At 33.4% G+C, this 13,062-nt stretch overlaps 1 protein-coding gene across 7 annotated transcripts in view; it reads right to left on the reverse strand.

Annotated features, from left to right (window-relative positions):
* Positions 1-13,062, reverse strand: part of rg (A kinase anchor protein rugose) — an 809,394-nt gene that overhangs the window by 754,697 nt on the left and 41,635 nt on the right. For all 7 annotated transcript variants that reach the window (XM_069830427.1, XM_069830419.1, XM_069830410.1 and 4 more), the window contains exons 13-18: positions 11,441-11,583; positions 5,753-5,943; positions 4,265-4,373; positions 4,083-4,164; positions 2,610-2,761; positions 515-679 (exon numbers count right to left, since the gene is read on the reverse strand). In XM_069830427.1, coding sequence (XP_069686528.1) covers positions 515-679; positions 2,610-2,761; positions 4,083-4,164; positions 4,265-4,373; positions 5,753-5,943; positions 11,441-11,583 — 842 coding nt within the window. The remainder of the gene's footprint in view (positions 1-514; positions 680-2,609; positions 2,762-4,082; positions 4,165-4,264; positions 4,374-5,752; positions 5,944-11,440; positions 11,584-13,062) is intronic.

Here is a 13,062-nt window from a genome sequence, read left to right on the forward strand (position 1 = left end):
CCCTAAGGCAATAATGAAGTATCATCCAAATGGGAAACGGTCACTTGGTCGACCTATGAAAAGACGGCAAGAAAATCGCTTTTTCAGTCCGTAACAGTTCTTTTGGAACTAGTACTTGACAGGATGATGATGATGATGATGATGATGATGATGATATTAATTACCAGTACACATTCAAAAATGTCTGTACTGTTGGTGTTCCTACCAAAACTAAATATAAAAAAAAAATAAACAAGAACTAAATATTATAAGCAGAAATAAATTATTTCACTGGCCCCATGTGGTTCAAATTGCTCGAACAAAGACGTAACTAATAATTACTCTTAGAATAATTTCTTATCCCAAATATAGGCCTACTTATATTAAACATTAACAAACGTCAAGTCCCACTTCATGTCCAAAAATTAATATTCAGAATTATTGTACTTATTTTTTTAAAGGTTAATTATTTATTTTGTAGCTTGCAGAATGTCATCTTATAAAGTCCTCGTCTGGCAGATATCACGTAACTAACCTTCGAATGTACAATGGCCAGAGTATCTACCCACACTCTCCACCCACCGTACTCATGTTTGATGGCGTGATGTAGAAGCATGCGAAACAGTGAGTACACCATGTCTGAAATTTTCTGCTCTTCTGAGTTCTTAGGATGAATATAAGCCATCGCAATTAACCACTCCTGCAAGGAAAGAAATCAAGAGCTTATTCAAAATACATAGATACAATAAATGACAAATTTTTACACAATTTAATAGTCCATATATGAATCATCTGAAAACATTTGAAATGTGGGTTTGGAGAAGAATGAAACTTGTGAAGTGGACAGACAGAATAAGAAATAAAGCTGTGCTGGAAAGAGTGGGTGAAGAAAGAATGATGCTGAAACTAATCAGGAAGAGGAATTGGTTGGGTCACTGGCTGAGAAGAAACTGCCTACTGAAGGATGCACTGGAAGGAATGGTGAACGAGAGAAGAGTTCGGGGCAGAAGAAGATATCAGATGATAGATGCATCATATGAGGAAACAAAGAGAAAGGCAGAAAATAGGACAGATTGGAGAAAGCTGGGTTTACAGTGAAATACCTGTCCTTGGGTAGAACACTAAATGAAATGAAATATGAATCAATGATTTCCTCTTCTCCTCTCTTCTCTCGGTCTTTTAGAGACAGAATAAAAGGGTTTACTTTTGTTTTTGTAGTCAGAATTAATTAAGTTACTGTCATATAGAAAAATAATATATATAAGATTTTGGTTGTCTGTTAAACAATTTCTAATGTTCTTATATGTTACCGGATATTTTATTTATTATAACTTCCTAATTTCCAGATATGTTACCAGTTCTAGATTCTATATATATTTACGAATATTAGTAGCTTATTAAAAGTTCCTTCATGTTGTGTTATAGATTTTAGTTATCTATTAAAATATTTCTAATTCCCTCACATGCTTATCAGATTTTGGTTCCTTGTTTGATTATTAAAGACTTTCCAATGTTGTTATAAGTTACTAGATTTTAGTTTAATAAGTATTTCTCATTTCCTGATATTCCGATTTCCTTATATGATAATATCAGGTTTTGAACTAAAGTTCCTAATTTTGTTATGTTACCGAAATCTGATTGCTTGTTAAAAAGTTTTTAATTTCCTTATATGACACATTAATAAAGTTTCCAATTCTCTTATATTATGTTAACAGGTTTTAATTATCTAATAGTTTCTAATCCCTTTACATATAACTAATTTTACTAACTTATAATTAGGGACACTCAATTTTTCCGAATTATTTTTTCGCAAATTTCTGCCGAGTCAGAGAGTAAAAGTTTTTATAGATATGAACGAGACTCGTTCTATAGGCACGTTTTACGATCGCGATTTGTCGCGAATTTTTCTTTTTTTTCCCCGTTTGTTGCGAATTTAGCAATATCTTGCGTTAGCCGCGAATTTTTTTTTACGAATGACGCAGAATCATACATTCATCGGTCACGAAATTCCATTATTTAATTTTCGACAATGAAACACTGAAAATAAGTGCGAAAACGGGTTTGTCTTTCATGCTTTATCACATAGAAAGCATAGCTGTTCAGCTGTGAAAAATTAAGAACTGTATATCGTGCATGTGCAATGCTTAGGTTTGTTACACACTAACATAATAGACCACATTTTCAGCAGCAAGAGTAAGCAATGAAGACTAAGGAATAAGTAGGAGCATGAGTGTTTTATTACTAATTTCTTTAAAGTGATTTCCATGTTTAAATTCAAACTTTTTTTTTCACGATTTACATGTTTAAATACAGACTTTTTTTCAAGATTTACATGTTTAAATAACGATTTCTTTTCACGAATCACATTAATTTTATTTCCTGACTTTGATGTATTTTTTTATTCATTATTTTACAGTGTCCCTACTTACGAGGCTGACATCCTCCCTATAAATTCTTTCCACTCGTGCTTATAATTGTTTATTCTGTCATTCATGTCTAGATATTTAATGCACGTAATATGTCGTGTCTTACGCGATACAATTTTTTACATCCTTTGACTTTGCACAGAAATTTCACCAAATCTTATTCATACACCAGAAAAAAAGACGTAATTAATTAAGTTGACTAACCTGCCAGACAGACATCTGGAGAACTGTGCGCCGATTCTCTCTATTGTTGTTGCAGAGTAAAGTCATGTCAGAGAGAAACAGCTTCTTCACGTCCAACAGCTGTTCTGTCTGTTTCGACTGTCTCACAAGTGTCGCCACCACTTTCAGGATCACTGTAGACAGAGAAACATCAAATTATTATATATGATCCAACTCCAATTGTTACTTCAGAAAAGAAAATCAAGTTGAAATCATTCTTTATTATGCAAAATGAATTAATTCATGAAAGGAGTATAAAAAAGTTTCAACTCCGGCAGAACTGAACTTCTCAACTTAAACATGGGTACTCGCACTGTATTATAAAATATGCAAGATGTGAATTTATCTGTAAGGACTATCTTATAGAAAGACCGATGAACAGATTCCTGAAACAGCAATGATACAAACTTCAGAGCCTAAAGTCCAGAGTTCAAAAACAAAATGAGGAGGAAGAAGAAATACATGTGAAAGGAAAAAGAAAGGGAACAAATAGGAAAAGAATAGAAAGAAAGAGAAGAGGAGAAAACAAAAATAAGAAATAATCTTTGAAATATTGTATTCATTGCGAAGTAAATTTTCAGCTCTAATTTTCACTTACAGATTAATGTTTTTTCATATCTTCGGTTCCTTCTATTAATTTATATTTTCAAATTCTTTATTTTGTGTTGTATTTTGTCTTGTATTCTTTTGTCTCCCACCATGCTGACGACGTTATCAGGAAGTTCCGTAATACTAGTGACAGATTATAGTCATTAATCGCGATTACCATTATCATGATTACTGAAAATGTGTGAACGCACTAGGTTACGCTTGGTCCCGTCAGGTCAACAGCTGAATTACCATAGAAGAAACAATTTTCTCTATGTACATACTTTAGTGTTTTATATATATTTATATACTTATTTATTTATTTCAGATATTGGTAATAATGCTGCTATCCCAAATCTCAGAAATTAAAAACATCGAAATACCGGTATTACCAAATTAATGGTTTTGTAAGCCCTACTTATTGTCTTATACAGAAGCTTAAACTTTAAACTTTAATATTATTACGTGCAATAATTTTATTATGGCAGTAAATTCAAACATTGCACATGATATGGAAATTTTCAAGAACATACTATTAAATCCATTACCTCTGATTGAGGTTTTGGCTTATATGTACATCTGTCATCAGGCAGTACATATCACTTGACGATACGTGTCAGAGGAAAAACAATTGTTTATGCATCTTAAGACTGATTAGTGTAATATATAGCTAATCGGTGATGTATGCAATGGAGGGAGAAAGGAATTGGCCACCCCACCCCATTATCTCCTGGCTTAGTTGCCTCATAAGTGGTGCCATTTTGATATCACTTGTGAGGTTCAGACCTGTCTTCAGACAGTTGACTAAACAACAATTAAATTTATCACAGAAAATAATGTTTTCTCGTAGGGCTGAATTATACTCACTTGGATTCTCAAGTCGAAAGTGGGACTCGGGTTCTGGATGTCTGGTATACAGAATCTGCTGACTGATATGTTCAGTCATGATCTAAAAATAAATACAAATATTTCAATACCATGACAATAAACTCAGTAAAACTATAAAGTAATAAATTTACTTTTCTATTATACGTGAAAAATATATTTACCTCGTACAAAACATTGTAGGTTGGAAGGGTAAGCGTTTCTTCGTTCAGGAGCAAACGTTCAGCCAGCAGAGTGTACAGGTTATGTGGACTCATAACATCGTATTTCCTCCTAAAGATCAACATTTCATTACAAAACATATAACATACATAGATAACTTTGTTCTATCGACGACACAACAGATTGAAAATATCTTAAAAGTCATCTCCATAAACCTACTTGTCATGAAGATGCAGAAACACAGAAAGGATTCTCAGCTTATGTGAGCATGGTACTGGTACCAGTCAGGGCGTGAGAGATCAGTAACATAAAAGGGAAAGAGAGAGACAAACAGGCAGACAAAGACAGAGAGACATAGAGAAACAAAATAAAGAATATTTAATAATTATTAAAAAGAATTGGTTCTTATAGTTACATGGTTAACCGTAACAGGCATTCAGCCTTGTACTTATTTGAGTGATGATGATGATAGTTATGATTAAGAACGTTGTCTCTGTCTTATGCTAGTTATAATTAAGAACACTGTCTCTGTCTTATGCTAGTTATGATTAAGAACATCGTCTCTGTCTTCAAGTGACACTGACCCATATCTTCTCAGCATGTAGTAATCACTCTACCAATTGTATCAATTCAGCTCCTTGTCAAGTGAACTTTAATGACAATTAAAAATTGAAAAAAAAAAAAAAAAAAAAGGCAGAATAGAGAGAACAAACAAAAAGGAGAGAAATGATTATTGAATAATATAAAGAAATACATAAAAGGAGAGAATAAGTAACGAAAGATAGGAAAAAACGATTCATGAATAAAAAAGAATGAATGATTAAGTGGGTGAGTGGGTGATGGATGGATGGATGGAAACGTTAAATGTTATGTTTTATTTAACGACGCTCGCAACTGCAGAGGTTATATCAGCGTCGCCGGATATGCCAGAATTTTGTCCCGCAGGAGTTCTTTTACATGCCAGTAAATCTACTGACATGAGCCTGTCGCATTTAAGCACACTTAAATGCCATCGACCTGGCCCGGGATCGAACCCGCAACCTTGGGCATAGAAGGCCAGCGTACCAATTCGCCAACCAGGGCGACGAATGGATGGATGGATGAAGGAATGAATGTAGAATCAACGAATTATGAATGCATGTAGAGATGGGTCAATGAATGGATGTATAGAATGCCAGAATGAATAATTGGATGAACGAATGAACGAATTACCAAACAAACATAGAATTAATGTATAAATGAATGTAACGTGAAATATCAATAAAATAAGACAATATTCAGAATAACTGATAAGTTGATAACATAAAAATTTATTTTTATCTAAAATGTTATAAATTACCATTAAATTAAGTTTAACGGAGAAAACTTGTAATTTTTAAAATCTCCTGTCTTTAGTAAGAATGCAAGGTAAGTGCTAATTTTTTTTATTACAGTGCACTGATTATATACACAAAGTAAATAAGTCACATAACTACGAAAGAGAAACTAACTTGTGTGTGCTTCGACTAAGGAAGAAGCCCAATAGTTTGAGGGCTTGCAACCTGATCAATTGGCTCTCAGCTGCCAGCAGTTTGAAGATTGTGCGTACTCCCTGCTTCACGTCGAAAGCTGGTACCATTGAAGCTGGGTGCTCTGATATTAGGGAAATAAGCATCTGAAGTACGTCATGAAGATTTTCATCCTGGAAAACAATTGGGGAAAAATTATTCCATTAAAAAAAAAAAAAAAAAAAAAAAAGGACATAACTGGAATGTAACTAACTGCATTTCATAATCAGGGGAAATGTCTAATTATAATATTTTCTAATAAAATAAATATCTTTTTTAAATATAAACATTGAAAATTGTTCCTATAAATATGTGACACATTTCTATAACGGGTAAAAGACGATTTTAAAATTACAGATGCTTTTCTTTAAATGAAAGTGAATTGAATTATTGTTAAATATTGAACATTTAAATGTAATTTGAGTCATGAAATACAGAATTAAAAAAAATGTCATTAGATTTTTTAATCTAGTCATAGTTGGATAATCTCTGTTGGGTCAAAAGAGAAATTCTGATAGGCTATAATGAAAGAGTTCAATATTTTAAAGAATATGTAAGGAACAAAACATGAAATTGACGTGAACATTTACGTAGGTGCAACTAGAATCTAGCCGAAAAATTCCTAATTATTAGCTTAGTACACACAGAACTATCAAGTGATATATTTTAATGACAAATCAACTAACAGGGATCTTCAGAAATTCTAATTGACCAAAGATGGTAGTACAGAGCCCTCATTTTATGAAGAAATATCGCATCATTCTGCCACTGACTGACTTCCTGCTCTCCCGACCTCAATGTGAGAAGCCAGTTCTACAAAACATCCCAGTTGCTTCTGAGAATTGTACAGGAACGTGTGTGTGATTTTTGTTTGTATATTAAGTAATCAATTGGAAAATGAAGGATAGGCCTACAATTGAACAGCGACTCTATGGTCCGTCCCAGGAATCTGTAGAGCAGAAAGACGAAACAAGACCTCTGCGCATGTGGTATATGGTGGGGGGGGGGGCTAGGACCAATGACCGCGCTGGAAGAGGCATTGCTTGAACGAAGCGAGCTTGAAGGAAGGAGATCTATAGACATGAAGAAATCTCGCCACACTTCCTGTTAATATCATCTGCTACCGCGAACATCTTGCCCCTTAGCGTTCTCAAGCTGATACTGCCGGCAATACACTCTGGCACAGATAAACTCCGGCCATTCACTTCGCCCACATGCGCACACTTACTTCACAGATTCCTGGGACGGCCCATAGTTGTAAAATGAGAGCAGCAGTAGTAGTAATAGCAGCAGCAGTCGAATAAAAATATACATGATGATTAATTAAAGTTTTACTTATATCGTATTTAAAAAGTTTGAGGTCATTTTCAGTAAAAAAAAGTTCATTTGAACATGGGACAAATACACAATACAGTAATTGCTATCTTGTTATAACACAATGAATATTAAAAAGAAGTGGTCATTCTAAATGTACTTCCTATGAAATTAATTTTTATTAATTAATAATTAATTATCGGAGCACATGCTTGTAGATCCTAGATATACCATTTGATTAAATCGTGAGTAATTCATTACAATAAAAAAACGTTGCAATCGTAGTTTTAATCTTGAAAAATAATTTGCTAATTTTAATTTCTGTCGTTATTTTATTTCAGAGATTAAAAAAAATATATATAGTACCGGTAATCAATGTTACATGGATGTTATATTTGTATCTAGTAGAGTATGTAGGCCTAATTTCTGAGCAAAACGACATTATCAAAAGATTATAAATCATTTAATCTCCCCTTTAATGTAATTAAGCGATGTGTAAGAAACACGCAGCTCAAACAGCTGATCGTAAAACACGTCTGAATCTCGTCAGCTTAAAGCCCTCCCTACTATACTATGTATTGCCAACCTTTGAATTTTGGTTTGCCGACAAGCGCGCATTATCATTGGTCAGATAAGAGTGACGTCTGACAAAGCGGACATTTTGAATCCAAGGCAAATTACTATCAGCGTATTCCGAATCTCACCGGTCCGGTGGCATCAATGACGTCACGTTGCAACGAAAATAAGGAACAAAACTGCTGGAAGAATAGATGCTGTCATGGCGACTGTGTAAGTGGTTATCTGTGCTACGCTAGCAAAATTTTGCGAAATTTCCGTACTGCCATCTCGTTCAAATAAAAGAGATCATAAACAACTTATTTCTTGAACTGGTAGTAATAACTGGTCGGTTGACATGTTTGCTCATAAGCCATTAACATATTGTTTTTACGTTGTGCTCATTACAAACAATACAGCAGAACTAAAGCAGAACACACCGCCATGACACAACAGTGCACGATGTCATTCGTCTGCTAATTCCCGCCCTATACAAGAACCAATCAGATTCACTGATGATGGCTGATGGCGCCTGCCACCACTTCTGCAAGTTGATGGCACTGGTGCGACACCGGTGGAGCATCAGTGACATCATCGGTGGAATTCGGAACACCGTGATGCCATCGGATTGCTCACCGGTGAGATTTGGAATACGCTCTATGACTGCAAAACTGCATCTACACCCTAATCACATAATTATACAGAGTGATTCACGATTTACCGTCCCTTATGGAGTTTATTTCCGAAGACATTCTAAGCAAAAAATGTCATATGAACATGTGTCCTAATCTCAATATTTTCAGAGTTACACTATTTTGAAATTGTTAGAAAATATCTTTTTATTTAGTTTTAAGGGTAAAAAAATATTACAAATAGAGAATGAACTATTCAGAAGTGTCATTTCTTTAATTGGCTAGTGTTCTGAAGCTAGAAATGTGCTGTTAATTGCTTTCTACAGATTTTGTTTGTCAATTTGTAACTAAAATTTACATCATTCTTATACACTTATCATAAAAATGGTTACAAATCATACTACTTTAAGGAACTTGATTCTTTACAGTTTAATTATGCATCCTAATGTACAGTCTTAAGAATTTACAAGAGTGGCGTCATTTGTAATAATTTTTGTGATAAATGCGTAAGAAAATGTAATTTTATAGTTAAAAATCTAAAAAACAATTCTGTACGAAGCAACTATGGAATTCAAAACACATTTATAGCTTCAGAATATTAGCTAATTAAAGAAATGATACTCCTGAATAGTTCAGTCTTTATCTGTAATATTCTTTTACCCTTAAAACTCAAGAATAATGTTATTTTACAGACAACTTCAAATTAGTGTAATTCTGAAAATATTGAGATTAGGACAAATGTTTATATAACATTTTTTGCTCAGAATGTCTTCGGAAATAAGCTCCGTAAGAGACGGTAAATCCTCGTGAATCATTCTGTATATGTGATCTGGGATCTACACATCTACACAGTTCAATTTTCCATGAGCGTACACATGCAATGCGGGGAGAATATTGAAAAAATCAGGTTGAAAACCCACGTTCAATTAAGATGCATGCAGATGTTGTGTCTACATGGTTGCCATACTGAACATCATCTTCACTATGTAGGCCTATATGACATTAATAAATAAATATTAAATATTAATCCAATACTTAGACCCACTTGATTATCAAAATTGTGGTTAAACACTCCATAGGCATTCGTATTTGCGATAATCTTCAATAAAGTTAATCGCACTTGCCGGCTTTTTTTTTTTTTTTTTTTAGCTAAAAAGATCGAAACATCACCAAACAAAACAATTCTCAGTTCATTCACTGCCATCTAGAACAATCAGCTGCTCACTACATGCTACTGTTGGGTATTTTGTTCATTACTGTATTTCCTTTTCGAAGTAATTACCCTGTTGACTGTTTCCATTGCAATTAATCCATTAAAGAAGGGGGCGGCAAAATATAAACAGAATGTCTAAATACGGCCCTGGTGAGATAAACAATCATAATAATTGTTCGGGAGTGTGGAATGATTTTAAATTTCAGATATAGTAACATTCCCAATTTTTCACTCCCTTTCAATTGTTAATTACACTTTAGATATGTATAATGCATTGAAAATAACTAGGAAGGTCAACCAGTCTAGCTGCAAGGATCTTCTCTAAACAACTGACTATGGGATACAATCAATCTGTAATGTATGGTTGTTTGTGATTATGACAATCTGTTGTGCTTTGGTGAGAGTAATACTGGTACGTACGAAATGTACTATACAGAATCTGTTCAGTCCTTCTCTGGATTATGAAATATCACAGGTGTTGGTGACGAGAACGTTCTTAATGTTTCCTATAGGGTAAATAATATTACATTTTATATAAGTACGGAAACTGAATACAAGATCATTCACTGATTAGGTTAACTTTGTAACTTCTTTATTGTATTAATATGAGGAAATTTACTTGGCTGACTAGTTTCGAAGTGATATTCTTCATTGTCTGAAGCCTAGTGAAGATCCTACGCTATCTTCTGGTTTCCTGTTGTGTTGGGGTGTTTTCATGATTTTGTCGAATAGGGTGTGTGTTTTGAAATTGAGTTGAATGTTCAGGATGTGCTGGGGATGTGTCTTTGTAGGTTTGTAAATTTCATATTGTTCTAGACTGTCAAGTTTCTGGTTTTTTGGCTGGATGTATAGTATTTTCATATCAGTGTCTATGTTGCTGTAGTTGTGATTGGAGTTTGTGATGTGTTCTACGTAGGTTGAATTGTTGTGTAGTTTGGTTATGGCTGTGATATGTTCCTTCCTTGTAACACGTTTAAAATGGTCTTTCAGTCTGTCTAATATAGAAGTCGTTGCAACTATTAATGACCATGGCTTGTCAGTATATCTTTTCATTAATAGTCTTCCTCGTATGTAATCGTGAAAACTTTGTAACTAATTCAACAGTTCATAGCATAAATACACGTCAAAAAATGACTTTCATACTCCATCGGCAAGTCTATCGTGCTATCAAAAAGAAGTGCGTTATATGGCAATAAAAATTTTTAATAGCCTCCCTATCGATATAAAAAATGAAACTCAAAACATAAAATTATTTAGGGCAAAATTAAAGAAGTACCTAATTTCTCACGCCTTCTATTCTGTAGGTGAATTCATGACATTCAATAACACTTCATGAAATTGATACTAAAACTATGTGTTGTACTAGTAGACTATATTGTAAATCTCGTCTGTATATATTTCATCTAGACTGTGACTATAAATTAAGATTTTATAATAGTAATAAGTTTTTTGACTTGTTCCATATTCTAGCTGTAAGCATGTATGAATACCATGGAATGTTAATAAATACAATACAATACAATACAATGATAGTTTGTCTATATATGTTAAGTTGTATTTATTTGTGTGTCTTGTCTGCGTGTTAAAATGTGTTTGTAGCGTGTTTTGTATGCAATGTTGTATTTTAGTTTCTTGAAAGATGAAAAATGTTAAAAGTGTATATAGAACAACGAAGATCATTGTTCAATACTGTATTATTATTTTGGATGGCAAATGACTTCATTGTCAAATACCTAGGCACTGGGCCAACAACATAATTATCTTGGGGTGGCGAGAGGAATTAATTCCCCTTATCAGCAAAGGAATAAATTTCTCTGAGCCACATACAGTGTCAAATTAATTGCTGAATGAAGTGCTATTACAAGTCAAAGTATTGTACTGTACACAAAGATAACTATAGGGATTCCATTACGGTACCTCATACATGGTGGTGAGGTAGTTGAGGATACTTTGTAGCTCATCATCCTTGACACCATTGCCAATCATGATCAGCTGTTTCAGAAACAACAAGATGTAAGCACGAATTGCCAGTATATCCTTCTGAGGAGGCCGTGGTCCATCTGAAAGCATGTAAATATGCGACATAATTAGATAACAATATTTATATGCAAGTACAAAGCTATTCTAGCTTATATCTACTAATTAACTACTGTATATTTAATGAATTAATTTTTATTAATGAATTTATTCATTCATTCATTCATTCATTCATTCATTCATTCATCATTTCATTCATTCACTGTTTACTTATATTGCGAACACCACAAAATCAATATGAATCCCAATCTTATTTTTACAAGGCATTTCATATGTGTAAACGTTTTAAAGGTGTAATACGTACGGAGATCTGAATAAAACTAAAATTCCCACTGATGCCTTTAAACACCTCTGGAATTCGGAATACCGGTAGGCTACCATTAATATCAGACGGACTTAGAAACACTTTAGTATTAGTTGATATGTCGTTACATGTTTCTTGCAAACAACAGTTAAACGTAGCTTACTTGTAATATGTAGAGTAGCTAAATAACAGATTGGAAGTGCATATACCTACAGTGGTGCCAACTTTTGAAAAATTTTGGGTCGGCTCAAAATTTTGAATTACAATAAAACATCAGATTCTCCCTTACAAGAATCGTGATGTATGTCTATTCACAACAATGATATAAAATATAGAATGACAGAAATATTAGAAATCTGAAAATATTTTTGATAAGTCGATAAAAACAACCGAATACAGATAGTAACTTACTTAAACCGTGATAAAATTTTGTCGACAAAAATACTGAGTTACAATGTTTCATGTTTTCACATAATATTATGTACAGATACGGAAATAAAATTTGAGCTCCCTTATTGCATAAGTTTCGCTTACAACGCATTGTACACGCCCAGTTCTCCAAAGCAGTAGTCCACATAGCATTGTTTGTCAGCAATTGAAATATATAATTTTTCTTCGATTCTTGTTGCAATCTGAAAGGCATTTGAAATGATGTGATGAAAAGTGATATAATATTAAGAGTAGATGGGTATTTATAAACATTGCAGTAAAATCGAACGACAATAAATCAAATTTGACCTACATTATGAATTAAAAAAAAAGTCGACATCATGTTCTTAGTAATCATCAAGCACAATACCATGGAGCTATTGGAACACTTGGAGAGGAATGTCATAATCACGATTATCTTTCCGTGTTCATTTACTGAACGACGTTTAGTCATTAGTTTGATTGAGTAATTTTTGCAGTCAATTCCATGCCTTGCTGGATCAGAGCAGTGGTAGAAGCAGATGGCTGGTGGACGAATTATTAGGTCCTCCAGTGTTTTTTTTTAATATTTTTGTTTCTTTATTATAATTAAATTTTATTTTTTCATTAGGAAGACAAAATGGATTTTTCGATATATACTTTTTATACTGTTCTTTTGCGGAGTCAAGCAAGACAAATACAGTCTCACAGGATGTGAGAAATAATTTATTCCATATGAAGGAAAAAAAAAATTAATTGAAACATCTGTCACAGTTGTCTGAAACAATTT

Source organism: Periplaneta americana, chromosome 1 (genome assembly GCF_040183065.1).
Source record: "Periplaneta americana isolate PAMFEO1 chromosome 1, P.americana_PAMFEO1_priV1, whole genome shotgun sequence".
Lineage (NCBI taxonomy): Eukaryota > Metazoa > Arthropoda > Insecta > Blattodea > Blattidae > Periplaneta > Periplaneta americana.